We start from the raw sequence: 16,129 nt of genomic DNA, 5'->3' as shown, positions 1-16,129 counted from the left end.
TCACAAACCTACATTGGAATTACACGTAGTGGCTATAGAAACATCTGTATAAGAAAATATGAAAGGACAGCACAGTCTCATATAAAAACTATTTGCCAATAAATCTGCTTTTGATGGGCTACTAAAAATGGACGCACCAGACATAAAAAATGTGTGCACCTATTATGTAGGCTAGCTTTGTGAAGGATGGCAAGCTTCCACTGGTACATGAGATAAGAAATGGCATGTTGTTGGCGTCGGCACTCCTGCGAGAAATGAAATGATAATTCTGAGACACACTTATGAGAGTTACCATATATTTGATCAATTTTAAATATATGCAAGACCAGATTTATCTGGCCTCCCCAAACAGAATTGCCGACAATTCTTTAACAATATCTTAAGAAGGCACACTGAATCCAATCACACAGAACCATCATCTGATTGGGTGTTATTTCTAAAGCGAGTAGTTCCAGTGTGTGTGATGAGAAATGGGGGAAGGCCACTGTTTGTTATTTTACTTTTTTTTTTTTTTTTGCACCAAGACATTTTTTAGCACAAAATTTCAGGGTTTCAAATGATGACTGCAAAGCAGTTACTTAGGTGCATTTATAAACTGTGAGTCAAAGGGCAAAAAACATCTTTCAGCACAAAAAAATTCACTGAATCTCACCATTGGATCCATCTGATAGCTACACATAGGCAAAAGACTTTTTTTTAATTAACCACTTTATGTACAATTTATATACTCTATAAAAAATTGAGAACTCCAATTATAAAAGCTGAAAATTTCATTTTGATTTGGAACTTAGAATATTCTTTTTAAATCTTTTCAACTATTTAGTTCAAGCATATTCTGATTACTGGCATGTTATGGAATTTTTTTTTCCTTTTAATATTTAACAATGCAAAGTCAACAATAGGTACTCAGTGTAGATCTAGTCATTAGCTCAGCTGGGTACCACTGCTTTTCCTCAGTCTCTTGCTGGATTTTCTGCTTTAATGTTCCTCCTTTCAAGCAGAGAGCCCCTGAGGCAGGCCAGACAGCCAATACACTCTCCAGCGCACATCTCTCTGAGAGAGGCCTAGGAATAAAGTAGGAAATCCGAAATGACTCTTCTGCTACCAGAAAACGTACCCAGCATTCTCCAAGTCAAAAAGATTTTCTGGACTATTAGAATAATAAAGGACTGGAAAAGGATAATGAGAGGAACTGTGAGACCCAGCCTGTAGAGATCTTGAAGAAAAGAATAGCTGTTATTTTCTCAGATGAGGCATTCATAGGCTTGACAGTACCCCCAATGGAGTCTGGCCCAAAGGCTCTCTGGAGTTCTTTTCTTCTTCTTATGATCCTTTGATTTTTTTTTTTTTTTGCTTTTTTAAAAATTGAAGTATAACTGACATACAACATTGTATTCGCTTCAGGTGTACAACACAATGATTCAATATTTGTATATATTGCGAAATGATCACCACTATAAGTCTAGTTAATATCGTCACCATTCTGATGCTGTGATTTTCAGAAGAGAGTGCACTGAGCAGCCAGGACCTATGATTTCTGGCTCTCCATCATGTTTCCTGCTAGAGAGAGCTTGGGTTTTTAGGTTAGTCCATCAGACTCTGCCCAAGTCGGTCACGGAGTCCAGCCTAAGTTCTCAACTCTGGTCTTACTTACTCTGTGAACTAATCTGAGCAAAAGAACTGAAAAGAAGAAAAACGGACAAGGGAAGAGTCAGGCAGAGAATGAGAAAGACAGAGGGGAGAGGAATAGAAAAAGAAGGACAAAGAGATTTAAGTCAAGGGACTACCTCAAAACAGCAGATAAATGTCTTTTTTTCCCCATATTAAAGATCTGTCTGCCAAAATGAAAAGGAATAATTAGCAACTAAATTCAAACCCATGTTCTATATCTTTTAAATGTCATATTGCCAAGGTACAAAGCAGCATGTCTGGTTGAAGGTTGCGTGATTCTCTCCATTACTCTATATGAAACAAAGAGTCTGTCGTTTCATTACCCTTAAATTGTCTGGCAGTGGGTAAAGTTAACTTTTATCAGAAGCTGTTCTTTCATATTATACAGTGTAGTGAAGGATATATTAGCTTTGACGTTTTGTTACATCTCAATACACTGTGGAGTGAATTTACTGTGAGACTAATTTAGAAGGGAGCTTTTCATAGGAGGAAATAATGATCAGCATCAGCTGTGCTTCAAATTATAAGCAGGATGAAAGTTCAGGGGGAAAATAGACATACACATAAAATTGCTAGATGTTAATAAGAATGCTTCTTATATTCCTGGTCGTATTCTATGTCTCTTAGAACTCTAGTTTCTTAAAACACTATTCAGAAGGAAGATTTTATTGTTGATGAAATGTTATAATACCTCCCAACATAATTATTTTGTCTTAAAGAAAGAAAAAAAAACTATCAGATTAAACAGTATATAAAAGGTATTTTTCAGGTTCTGCTTTGGGAAAGAAAAAAACCCCTACAATTTAAGCATTTAAAACACAGTTTAAAGATGATTGATTTGACTAATGCACAATAAAGTCATCATAAAGTGAATTCCCTGTACATGAAATTTAATTTCACCTACAGGATTCATCACTCATCACAAAAGTTTTATTATTCTCTGGTATCAGATGCCATTCTCTCACTTTTGGTTCTTTTCTAATAAGATCGTGCTGGTCAGCTGACGTTTTAAGGCATCAATTAAACATGTATAATAGGTAAGTAAAATCGGTAACAGCTAAATAGAGAGAAACACAAACATATCAGAGTGATAAGTGTAGTACTTTCTCTTCAATTACTTGGAATGTAAATATATCGCAGAGGGATGTTTCAGCTGCTAAACTAATAAAACCCAGTCAGTCAAATAGCAAAAGATATCAGAAGCAGCAACATGAAGTATTATAAGACAAGCACCCAATGGAGACGCATAAGAGAAAACCTATCAGTTTACTCATTTACTTCCTTATCTGTTCTATAGGTATAGCAGTAGAATATTTTTTTTTTCTTTGCATTTGTCTTTGTACCTGAATGAGTTCAATTTCACTAAGATTAGTACAGAAACTTCAGAACAGCCAGTTAATCCATCCTGTCTTCATGGGCAACTGAGTAAATAGACTGATATCAGTGTAAAATTGTAATTCTGGAGATTAATGTTGTCTTTCCTGTTTGCGGTGAACTTGACCTCCTTGCCTTTTTTTTTTTTTCTTTTTCAGCTTCTGTCCAGGGTCCCTGGGAGAGAGCCATTTCGCCAAACAAAGTGCCCTACTATATCAAGTAAGTTGGAAACATCACATTCTTTAAAGAGCATTTATTGTGGCTAATCTGTATATTCACAAATGAATTTATTTTTAAAATGTGACATTAGCCTGGCCTGCAATACATAGCTCTTTCTCCCCCAAGGAAGCTTAGATAATCACCTCATGCTTAAATTACCACTGAAAATTTGCTGATGCAATAGGGAGCTGCCTTTAGGAAAAATCCATTTAATGCAGCATATATGTTATGTTTTGTGATTGGAGGTGGTGTAGATTTTTCATACTAGAACAAAAAGCTGCAGATAATATTACTGGTAGTGGAAGTGAATATTTACAAGAACAACTTATTATATTGAGGGGTTTCCTCGCATTTTTTATTCAGACAAAGATAGAAGATTTCTGCAGCTATATGTATACAAACTGTTTTAGGTGAATAAATACTTCGTGAACCCAAAAAGCAGTCAGCAGCAGTCCTGGATTTGTGGAGCTGAGGTGTTCATTCTCAATATATAGCACTCAGCATTTTTCACATAACAACAGAATGATACTGTTTTCTGGAGCCATTTGTGCCAGTCAAAAGAATACAGGTACTTAGAAGCACCTTCTGCAGGATGTTGCATGAAATACAAATTATGATACATTGGGTCGACATGGAAGAGAGAGAGGAGAGACAATGTTGAGTTATTATTATACTTTAACAGTTTCTCATCAATTATGGGAGTCCAACTTAAATTAAACTTTGAATCACCTACCTCAACAACAATCGAAATTAATCAGATTCATTAAATAGTCTTCAATACCAACTAAAGTCTTCGAACTTGCTTCTGCCACGAGTCTGACTAAAAATTGTTAAATGTTTGTCTATTTTTCCGGCCTGCCATCTTTTATCAAGTCTGTTTTTATTCTTCCGCTACCCATCAATTCTTCATAATTCAGTTCTAAAGCAATAACAGCAGTCCTAGGTCTTCATTACTACGGTTCTCAAGAAATTTGATTTCATGCCTCATTTTTGTTAACTCAGAGGAATGGGGGTGAGGAGACTCTTTTAGCTCTTCAAGGAGAGACACATCCTTTAAAAAAGGTTTGTCATAAATTTTTCCAGACGAGGTATCTCTTAATTTAAAAAAGTCTCCCTTAATATACTTTGATCCTGCTTTTTGATTTTCTTATTTTTAATTTTTATTTTATCTTTGTTATATATTATTAACTTAGTCACTCTATGTATTTTAAATATCCATTTCAAATCACCTGTTTCACTAAATAATATACTGACTTAGACACGCACTGTATTGTTTACATCCTCTCTATATTTTATGGAAGTATTTTATTCGAACTCTCTCCAGTCATCTTCTACATTAATGTCTCCATCGTGACAAATTTTTCTTTCTGATTAAGATGTTCGAGATCAACTACTTCTCAACTCATTTATAAAGCTCTCACTTTATTCAGTCTTTATGAGCTGAAATAAAGACTTTTGAGGTCAAGGTTTTAGGACCACCTGAGAATCCAAGACATCTTTAAGCCATTATTCTCCAAATCATTACTCATTTGGGGTTCATTAATAATGTTCTCCTGGACATTCCTAAGTCCCCTTCCCCTCCCCAGTCCCACTGTCCTTTGCTCAAATCCTTAAATATTTGTCTTGTCCTTTGCTCAAATCCTTAAATATTTGTCTTCTCCTCCCTGATGTTACACCTACTACGAAAGATCCCAGTACTTTGTTGTGGGGAAGAGAAAATGAATTCGGACCAAAAAGTAAAGAGGATGCCAATTCCAAGAAAGCCGTAATCCCCCATGTAAATTAATCTCTTGCTCTTCCTCGTGGAATCAGAGGGCAGCTACTCTCTACTCGTCCTCCTATTTGTCCAGGGCTCCTTCACCAACTCAAAGATCATGGTAGCGGTATTGGTAAGGGCACAGATCTGGGAATAAGAAAATTTGATTCCTAGTCCTGGCTCTGTTATTAGTTGATCGTATGGCCTCAAGCAAGTCATTTTAACCTATACAAACCTTGGTTTCTCATTGGTAAAATAAAGGAGTTTGACGAGATGAAATCTAAGGTCCTTTTTAGCTGGAAGAATCAATGAGCGTGACTCATTCCACAGTCTTATCCAAATTCAAAAACTTAAGACCTCAGCTTTTTTCAAGAAGTTTACCTTTATTTTTTAAATTCTTTAATTATTAACATAATACAAATTCTTAGTTTAAAAAAAAAAATCAGGAATTCTATTTTGCCACTGTTTAATTAGCTTCAGATATGCCCTCTCAACCCTTTTCAGTTTCTTCAGGCACCTATTCAAAGAGCTCAAATCTTGGTGTATAATTTAGGACTATTATTCTTCCTAGTTTAATGCTATGAGACATAAAACAATAGACAGGAAAAATTAAGTAGAAAGGTGAATATAGAGACCTTAAAAGCCTCTGAGGTGATCAGTTCCTTGGAATGAGGAATTACATAATTAATCAAAGATATCTCTGAAACTTTATGGAGATTAATTCTGTCTGTAATTATAATCTTCGAAAATAAGGATTATATAATTTCTCAAATATACATCTAAAATATTAAGCTGTAATATACGGAGAACACATGTTCAGAAAATATACATCGAACAGATTATTAATGTCATTGAGATTTATTATTCCATATTACTGTTGTCTAAGATATTCTGTTTATAGCACATTACTTTGATGTTCAAGGTTCAGTGGACTTCACGCACTGGCAAATGCCATTCATAATTTGAGATGTCTTGTTGGTCCACAAATAACAATAACGATAAATTTATAATGACATTATTTCAACCAGCCCCCATTTTTCGTCTTATCAGTCTTGCCTTATACTCAAGAATTTTTACCACACATTTCCAGCTGCAAAGCCAGATGTCTTCTCTGGATATATATTTTTTAATGCTTTATAATTTTCTCCTTTTCATTGCTGGGATAAACTGATCGACTAAGTAACAAGAGGTTCCTACACCACTAGCACAGCTCCAGTTAATTTTTGAGTTATGCACTCATCCTTAAGGTTGTAAATCATTAATATCTTCTGCTCTGGATTACAAATCAGGCAGTGTTTATGCCTGTGTTATGACACCAGCTATTCATATGATGCTAAGAACCTTGATTTTGATACTTTAAACTACATGTTTGTCTAGTTTATTAGTTCATAGCATACATCATTGTTACAGTTTCATATTCCCTCTCCCTTGGGGCTCTCCTATTCCTGCCAGCATCTCTTTCAGGTTATTTGATTACAGCTTTCATTGCCACTGAAAAAATAATCACCAACAATGTTCAACCTGTTACAACTGCCTTTTCCACTCTCTGCCATTTTGTAGTTTTTTGGCCTACTGTCAAACTCATGAAAATTTCAATATAATAGCCTTTAACCAGCTGCTGCATATTCTGTTAGGAGTTCTTTCACCTTTTTATGTTGCATATGCCCATATGGGTAAACCAAATGGAACCAAGAGCTAGGACTCTACTGCTTTCTTAATCAGTTCAAAAATTATTCTCCTATATTCTGAACTGTCAAAAGAATTGAGAAATCCTAAACTTGCATGCAGTCTGTTCCTGCATAGATGACATAATAAGAGCGTAAGAAATAGCACACTAGGTTAGAGCAACAGGGCAACTAGCCCAGAACTCTGTCTCAGATGCAGGCGCCAATGACTGTTTCATCAGTTAACCTAGTAATTTTCATTTTAAAAAAGTAGGATGCCTTATAAACAAGATGGCATTGAGTATATCCAATGGTTTCTTAAACTTTTCCCATTCTCCACTTAGTCCTTGTCTTAGGTATATAAGTTCTATACATTTACTGATTTCTTTATAAATACATGCAGGTATATTTCAGTTCTTCTTCAGTCTACATCCTTTAAACTCAAGGGATGATCCCAATGAAGTGCTATGGAATTCAGGCCGTACACCTCAAACTAATATAGTACTGTGTGCCAACTATAATTGAAAAATGAAAAATATTAAAATTCTAAAAAAAAAAAAAAAGCCATAGCTGTGGCGGGGCTTCCTGATGGACTTTTTCCTCGTGGAAGTTGGACGGCTGTGGGTCAGGAGCAGGAGCGGTCGGAACAGAGCTCCAGTGCAGCTGCTACCGCGTCTTCCTCAAAGAGTACAGATGTTGTCTTAATGACCTTAATCTACCCTTCTCTCCGCTCTCAATCCTAGGCGTGTTCCTACAGCTACTTAGTTTATCTCAGTTGCTCACAGCTTTCAGGGGGTTCCTGCTGAATAAAATGCAATATGAAACCTCCCTGGCTGAAGCCAAGAGTCTCTTCGGTCAACATTATTATTATTGCTGTGACTGCCACCCAAATTGCTGGCTGGAGTTCTTGCTGTCCTGTCTTCTTATGGTTGCCATTCCCATGGCGCTACTAGTATAAGTATTTGACTCTCTGCATGGAATTGTGGCCGTCTTCCTAGACTTAACCTTTCGGCGTTTGTGTGTTCTTGTAACCTGTTGGTCTATTTTGAACTAAACTGATGAATCTTGTTCTGAGTATACGTACCCATGCTCCCTAACACAGTAGCCAGCACTTGAGTTTTGACTCCACCTCCCTCCACACCATATTGCTCCTAGGACTACATTCTGGGCAATTTTTTTGATTCTAAATTCATCCCATATTTAAAGCATATCTTACCCTCATTCTTTCTCCAGCTCTCTATTATTCGTTCCAGGAGTTGCTCTGATTCAAGTTTTAGTTAGTTTATTTGTTCCTTCAAGTTATCGATTGCTATTTCAGTACCTGTATTTATATAGAGAAGATGCAGTCAGTCCTCAGCTATGTCTCAGCTTTAACGGCAATCACCATGCTAAATATCTGTGCTGGCAGGTTCTCAGCGGATATATCTTCTGAGAATGAGCTAGATTGTCATCATAAAGAACACTGGATTATGGTATCCAACTTAGAAAACATTCCCCCGTGTCTCATTCCTGATACCTCACTGTTCTAGGAATGATATCAGTCTTCTGACATTAAGTTGAACACTGGTCGAGATAGGCAGATTTTCTTAGTTTTTATTACAATATGAACATCTCGCGTAGTATATAATTTTGTGCTGTTTCTGGTAAGATCCTTCCCATGTATATTTTCCTTCAAAATATGTCTTTTAGCAGCCGACAACACAATATGAAATAACAGAAACAGTAAATAGACCAGGCATCAGAAGACTCGAAGTCTAGTTCCAGCTTTGCTATTAACTAGCTAGTTGATCAAAGGTGAATCACTTATATTCTCTGGGCCTCAGTTTCTCCACCTGTCATCTAAGGGGGCTGAATCACATGATATCATAAGTCATTTCCAGTCCTGACATTCTCTGATTTTATAAATGTTGACTTTGAAATAGAAAGTGTAATGGTTTTCTAGAGGAGTGGAAATGAATCTTCACATCGCCCTTGAGGACTCTTATTGCACCATCAATCTTATCAGGATAGGAAGGACAAATAATATTAAACCTTTTACTTAACTGTTTAGCACCACTGATAATAGGAAGTGGATGTAACAGAGAATCAGCTGTCTAATTTCAACTGTCAGTCTTTGAGGAAACTGGTGAATATCTCTGGGTAATTAAATTTGTGAAATTGCTGCCAAAAGCCTGGTGCTCTGACTTTTCAAAAGTCTTTAGTACACAGAGATAACCTGGAGGTCAGTCTTCTCTGCTGTGCTTTCTCCTCCGCAGTTTGATGGTTCCAGAGGTCACATTAGCTGAGTCTCATTAAGCTCTGGAACCACAATGAAGGAATAGTCAGTAATTCATAATTGATGATATAATCATGAAAACAACTCCGTTTAAGATATTAACTGAAAGAGAGTGAATGAGATGCCATAGTGCTATGCAGAATCCTGATTCTGGCCTTTGCTTTCATAGACCTTGTCGGTATATGTAGATGTTGTTATCTTCTGTCTCTTATAGGTTCATAAAAAAAAACCTCACAACTTTCTTTATAGTTTCATAAGCTGATACACATAACCTTGACTGAAATAACAGACTCCAAGAGGATCGGTGTTGTATCTCTTTTTCTAGCATAGTGTCTCACATATAGCACGTGCTCAGTAGATATTTGAATTAATAAAAAATGAATGAACACAGACCATTAATTCTATGTGCTTTACAGTTTCCTGATTCCTTCAAAAAATCTTCTAGTGCCTGTGTGTCAATTTAGATAAACGGCCCGAATATGTCTCTCATATCCTCTAGACATCGACTTTAATATTATAAAGTGTGCTGAGTCAGAGTTTCTCATGTCTCTTATAGACGGTGCCTACGAGACAATTCTTAGCATATATGTCTGAACGGTACATGCCAAATCCTGAGGTCTATAGATTCTCAAGTCTCTATCTAACGATATGATTCAGAGTATAACTCAGCCCATCTAGGACTGAGTTTCCTCATCAACAATAAGGAAATAGAATTAGATAATGCCTCAGATCACTCTGAGTTCTGGCTTTCTTTGTTTCAGTAGAACTAGAGTCTTTTTGTTTTTCCTAAGCGTCACTTGTGATTCTTCTTCTGGTTTTCCAGTGGTCAATAGAGCTTTAAGTTGATCAACTGCTGTGTTTCTCTAAGCATTTGTGTACAAGAACTACTTTGGGGGCTGGGAACTAGTAGCTACTGAATCTTAAGAGAATGACATTGTTAAGTTGTTATTTTACAGAAAATTTTTGTAGCATTCTGCATATGTAATGCTTAAAGAGGTGGCATATATACATATACACATATATGGAGCAGCTAAAATACAATATCATGTACAGGCCCCAAATCTTTCATATTACACAGGTGTAGCATAGGCGTCCCCAGCCTCATTGATGGCACTTTTGGTAATGTGACAGTGTATATAAAATATATTTTGGTCTGTCTCCCTCAAAGAGGAGGAAATTATTTCAACTCCTCCTTCATTTTCTTTCTCTCACTTTCTTAAACATGCTCTTTCTTCCATAATCTTGTGGTAGAAAACAACATGGACTGTGGAATCAAATAAATCTGCATTTGAGACCCAGCTTTATCATAGTCTGACTCCGTTATTTGAATAATTTACTTAACCTCACAACCATTCCACTTTCTGGCACATAAGGAATATTTGCATTAATTAGCTTTCTTTCTCTTCTCTGAAATTGAATGAAAGTCTAATCGACATTTACTAGATACCGATTTTAGGAAAACACTCATACGGATATATCCAGTGTTAGCTACATGTTTAGAATATTTCCTAGGACACAAATATGTCTTTGATCAAATTAGTTTATTTTCACTCTTGGAGTTCCCACATAATTTGGGGTATGTGTGAGTGAATTCTCAAACATTCCTGAGCCTCTCCGAAGCTTCTCTTAATTGCCTCTTATCCTCTTCTCCCAGGAAGCAGCATCTTGTTGCCTTCACAAAGGTCTGCGGCAGCCCAGACAGCATTGGAAAATAACTTAATAACCCTGAACTGCCTCTCCACTTTGGATGATTTCCTTAGAGCATTAGTCCTTTGAACACTGACCTGGTTGCAGAAAATGTCCCTTTCTCAGCGGGAAAACTACAAATCCCCATTCAGTCTTCCCCTCCCTCATTCCAAGGGATGAGGTGGGGGAGGGGAGGAGTTGAGTGAAAGAATTAAATACTTTTCTGGAAGAATGTTAGCGTGCACATATGCATATAATTTCTTTCTTTAAAAAAAAATAAACCGAGTGCATTGTATAATTTAATGCTGTCACGTTGCAAAATTTTTAAATCTTTGTACAAGATAGAAAAAAATGTCTCCACTTTCAGCCGTCTGGAAAGCTCCTAAGAACAGGTCCTATATGGGGCTTAGGCTGCTGCCAGCATTCAGCAAATGATCACGTCTTCCGTGATATCATAACTCCTGGGTGGATGAATCGGAGGAGCTTCTCTGCTCCTCCTGAAACTTTCAATTGCTTTTTTTGTTTTTCTTTCTCAACTTACCCACATTCATCTTGGTCCCCAAAGCCATCATATGTCAGATAGTCAGTGCGAAGAATACTCTTTAACTTGCCTCTTTGTTGTTTTTGAAGGAATTTTTTGTTTCCCGTTTGGTTTGGTCACTTTTTCTTGGTCTTGAGCTTTCTATAAAGGGAGTGTCTCATAGTTATAGTCCATGTTATCTCCTAGACAGAACAAAAAGCAATGTTCAATGTGTGCCTATGAAGTGCTAAATGATAAACTAGCTGTATCTTCCAATTGACGAGGATTACAGCAGTTATTATCCAATAAAGAATAGTTGAGACTCAGAGAGGTTGGTGGCTTACCCAAGTCATGCTAATAATGACCCAGCTCTGCACTTTTCCCTCCAACCTTATGACATCCATTGGTTTTGTACCACCTCACCTCCAGTCTAGAACCCCCGCAGCCCCCATCCTTACCTGCTACATGCATGCCCCAGTCGATTAGAATTGCTTGGAGCTCCCCACCTGGGTGTGGTAAAGTAGGGTGGGAGTTGGTTGCCTGGCAGCTTAGCCAGTGTACTGGATGACAAGAGTCGGGACACATTTGGGGGTGGGGCTGTTGAGGTTTGGGATAAAAATAATAACAAAAGGGTAGGGAATTGAGATTTAAATTAATAATACTAATATCATCTCACCTGTTGCTCCCAGCTGTTTCAACTTCATAGTATTGTTGGTTGAAAACTGGCCCTTAGTATAACCAAGTGTGGCCAGACTACCGCTGTGTGGCTGCCATCTTGGGCATCGCCAACACTACCCTATCAGTCCTTCCCTGTATTGCTAGTGGGTTTTTTTTTTCCCTTGGCTTACTTACCCAATCAACTTCTGCCACTATGCTCTTACAGAGACCCCAGTTTCTCCTTGCTGCTTTTGTGAATAAAGGGCAAAAAAATAAAATGAAACAAAGACCTGGTCAGCCCTCTTCTGTGGAAGCTGAGAAAGCAGAGGGTTTCTGAGTCACATCCTGCCACCTCCATCAGGGCTTTGCTGAGATGAGAATATGGCTAAAACAAGTAACCTAATAAATGCCACAGAATGTGTTTCTCCTAGCTCGTACTCCCAATTCTAAGTCTTTTTGAAGGATAGGAAGGACATAGTCAACTCAGGTGGACTGGAATAGCTCTTAAGGAGCCTTTTCGACACTAGAGCCTGCCCTTAAGTTTGACACCATTCCCAGCTTCCAGCAACAAATAAAGTCTCATCTTTCCCATAAATCCCAGGCCTATGGTTCTAGCCTAACAAGGCAAATTCATATGGCCTGTGGCCATAGGTGGTGACTTCCCCAGGCAATGAGCACTAGGTCGCCCCATACATTATATGTAGAAAACCTCATTATTGTAGAATATCTTGTTTTTATTATTATAACCATATGGTGGCAAAGAAGTATTTCTTATCTTTTCTCTTGTGACTTAAAATCACCAAACCAATTTGGGCAACGAATATGTTTTTGAGGATAAAAAATAACATATTTCCTGAAGATTAAGAAAAATTTCTATCTGAATATATAGTCACCCGGTACTGATTTATAAATATAAGTACATTATCGAATATGAAGCCAGATTAATTATTTTTCCTTGCTCTTATATCTGCCCCCAAACCATCAAATAATAGGGAAGAATGACCCCTAAATGGAGCAGGAGGGGCCAAGCATAGGTATGGCAAAAGTTCAAGGTATAAATATCTTTACAGGTAAAATTTAAAGAAAAATCGTGAAAATTTTACATGATTATCTATATAGAGAAGGGGGAGACGAGAGGCAGAAGGAGAGGAGGAAGAAGAGGAGGAGAAGGAAAGAATATTAACAGCAGTCCCTGGGGGATGTGAGAGTAATAAATGACCTCGGCTCAACAGAAACACATTATAAACATGCTAATAACCTCCCAGACCTTTTTGTTAATCTCGTTTATGGCATTTAACCAGCAGAAAGATACCCAAAAGTCCCTGTCTATAAAATGTTTTAGCAGGACATACTTGGTATGGTTACTTCACTTATTGTAAATAAACCTGGAATTTATGGATTTATGCGTCATCACTAGATGGAAAATGGGGCATAGTCACATGAGCATTTTTTATTTTTTCTCATTAACAGATTATAAAATGGAAGGCTTTGGAGACTGAACTGGCTTCCTTTCAGTGTCAGTGTTTCCACCTAAATTTTTTTTAAAATTTTCTGTTAATATGAAACCAAAACATATCATAATATTAAAGAACAGGGATATTTGGGAGAGATGAGTCAGATTACTTCAGGTTCCTCCAAGGAAAGAATGTTTGCTCTGTGTCTTGTATTTATAATTCTTTGAATCATTAGTAAAGATTGGTGTTAGGTAAGAATGTATGATTTATGTGAGTCTGATTTGAAATTCAACCCTTTATACTTACACAATGTGTATTCCTTTTCATTTGAAAAGTCCCTTTGCAATGAGAGAAAGGAAAGAAAAGCAGGATGAGTGGGCCAATATATTTTCCCTTACCATGTTGTCTCCAGTTCTAGGAAATCACAGGTCTAAGAAAAAGCCAGGGTCAAGATTAGTGAGAGATATAACAGTTATACATTTCTACATTGAAAATAATATAAATGACATTTACTTTTTTTAAAAAGTTACCTTAGAATAGATCTTAGAGATAGCAAGCACTTCCATGACTGCTTTGAAGTCTTAAGTCATCTGTTTAACGTTTGAAATGTTTTTGTTAATTTTCATATCCCTTGTCTCTCCAATTAAGCAGTGAACTTGTTGATAATACTTGTGCCTTATGCATCCTTGCATCCTTCTTAGCACTTTATTTTCTCACACATAAGAAACTGAAAATAAATACTTGATACTTTGTTTTGATTTTGAGGATTAAGCACATTTTGGGGAACTGAGCTGTGATCCTAATAGATATTCTTATAAAGGGATAGATAATGACAGATTAGAGGTGTTTCATACAATGTTTTTATTCTAGGTAATCCCACTGTAATTACAGTTGATTGAATTATATTTTGGCAGCAATTTCAACCATCAGTTTATTCAATATCTGTTTTTCAATTGGCTGAGATCAGAGAGAAATGCTTGATGAGGTTGGCTGCCTAATTGAACTGTCCTATAAACTGAGAATCTTTGAAAGTTGCTATTTTACAGAAAGTATTTTGAAGTGTCTCTGTTCCTTCAGCAGCTCCTGTTGCCAAAACTGTTGGGAGGCTATCTTATGAAAATGCCTTCAAATCCTATTTCCATCAAAATGCACAGGCTGCCTTCAGGAGCTAAGGTTCAGTGAATGCATATAAGCCTATGTTTTAATATTAAAAGATTCCGAAAGAAGTTGGGATGAGGTAGGTGGTAGAATCTGAGACACTGAGGCACAGCCATAGTGGCATCCAGTGAGGAAGAAAAGACCTCAAGTTTGGCATTTGGTTATAATCAACCAGTTCTTGCAATTCTCTGGTAAATATTAGCTGTCATTATTAAACACATAGAGAATAGATTAATTGCATAAATGTCTAATGTTGATAAAAAGATAGCCAGTTTGGTAGGGGAAAAAGTCATCTCACTATATCTTTTTAAATAGACTTTATTATCAAGGAACTTAGAGTCGTTTATCAGACTCATATTTCATATACTCAGCCACCAAGCCATTTCTTTTTACTGTAAGCACTGCTGAGTAGCGAAAGTCATCCTTACTCTGCTCAGCTTCGTTCATCAGCAGCAAAATTGCCAATTATATTCCAAGTCCTTGAATGTACTGCTCGAGAAGATGTATAAGCTAAAAGGAAGCAGCTCAATGTTGAGGTATAAGCTTGATCTTTCTATACTGGCTGGTAGATTCAAAGCGCACTAATCTTGTTTTGACTTGTGAACTGGAAAAAATTAATATGGAAGGATGAAAAAAACATGTTCAAGCTGCAAAGTCATTTTTCCTGAGAAGTTATCTGAGTGTAACTGTAACTATAACTCAGGGTATATCAGAGGTCTCAGATGTAGAACATTTTTTTTTTTAAATTAAAATCTAAAAATTCTTATGCCTAATAGACTGAATAAAAATAGCTACCTCTGAAAGATCAGGGATGAGCAGAGGAATGCTGAATAATATCATCTGACAGTTTGGGCCATACCTTTACAGTAGTTGCTGTGGCCCAAAAAATACAGAATTAATTCGATAAAGCACTGGGAACAAACCAACATAAACATAAAATATTTTAAATTAAAAACACTGAGTAAGAATGGGGGGAAAAAATCCCCCCAGCAAATCAATATTGCTAGGGGAAGCATGAATCCCAGACCTGCAATATTTTTATCCAAAGGACATCTAGTTCCGTAGTGAACAAACACTTTTATCATCAAGTCGTATAAATAGGAGACTGAAAAAAGAGTACTTAGGTTTGTTGGATATACTTCTCAAAGACTGGTAACTTTATTCAGAGTTTCATGCTGACTATACCAACTTCTACTGAATCTATTCATAGCATTTTGTCAATTTAAAATTCTTTTTCGCTTGTTCTTGCCTAAATATATGTATTACAAAACAAAAAAAATAGAGACATGGTAAAATAATTACAAAGATAATTAATAGTGGTATCTGTTGTGAACAAATTATTGTTGTACAGGTTAATAATATACCTAAGGAAATGTTTGGGAAATTTAATTTGGGATATAAAACACCAAAGCAATGCAGAGGTGAAATAATAAACCAATAAGAGGTTAAATTTAGGCATAAGCGTCTAATGCTGTAAATTCTACAGACGTTATAAAATAATAGTAAGCTCTTACATAATTGTATTACTCTGGGAAATAAGGGAAGTGATCCTGAACACGATAGCATCACTTCTGCTTATAAAATAATCAGAAGATATATAAGCCACTCTTAAGTATATAATATAAATTATGAAAGTATGCTTTAATCCAAATTTTTTTTTAATTTGAAAACGAACTTTATATAAACCCTAATTGG

The 16,129-nt window shown here is 36.5% G+C and overlaps 1 protein-coding gene across 2 annotated transcripts in view; it reads left to right on the top strand.

The window, feature by feature from the left end:
• Positions 1-16,129, top strand: part of DMD (dystrophin) — a 2,089,898-nt gene that overhangs the window by 1,874,855 nt on the left and 198,914 nt on the right. For both annotated transcript variants that reach the window (XM_011378471.2, XM_011378473.2), the window contains exon 62: positions 3,204-3,264. In XM_011378471.2, coding sequence (XP_011376773.1) covers positions 3,204-3,264 — 61 coding nt within the window. The remainder of the gene's footprint in view (positions 1-3,203; positions 3,265-16,129) is intronic.

Source organism: Pteropus vampyrus, unplaced genomic scaffold, assembly GCF_000151845.1.
Source record: "Pteropus vampyrus isolate Shadow unplaced genomic scaffold, Pvam_2.0 Scaffold340, whole genome shotgun sequence".
Taxonomy (NCBI): domain Eukaryota; kingdom Metazoa; phylum Chordata; class Mammalia; order Chiroptera; family Pteropodidae; genus Pteropus; species Pteropus vampyrus.
Note: the sequence above shows the minus strand (reverse complement) of the source record. Positions and strands in the feature narration are given on the sequence as shown.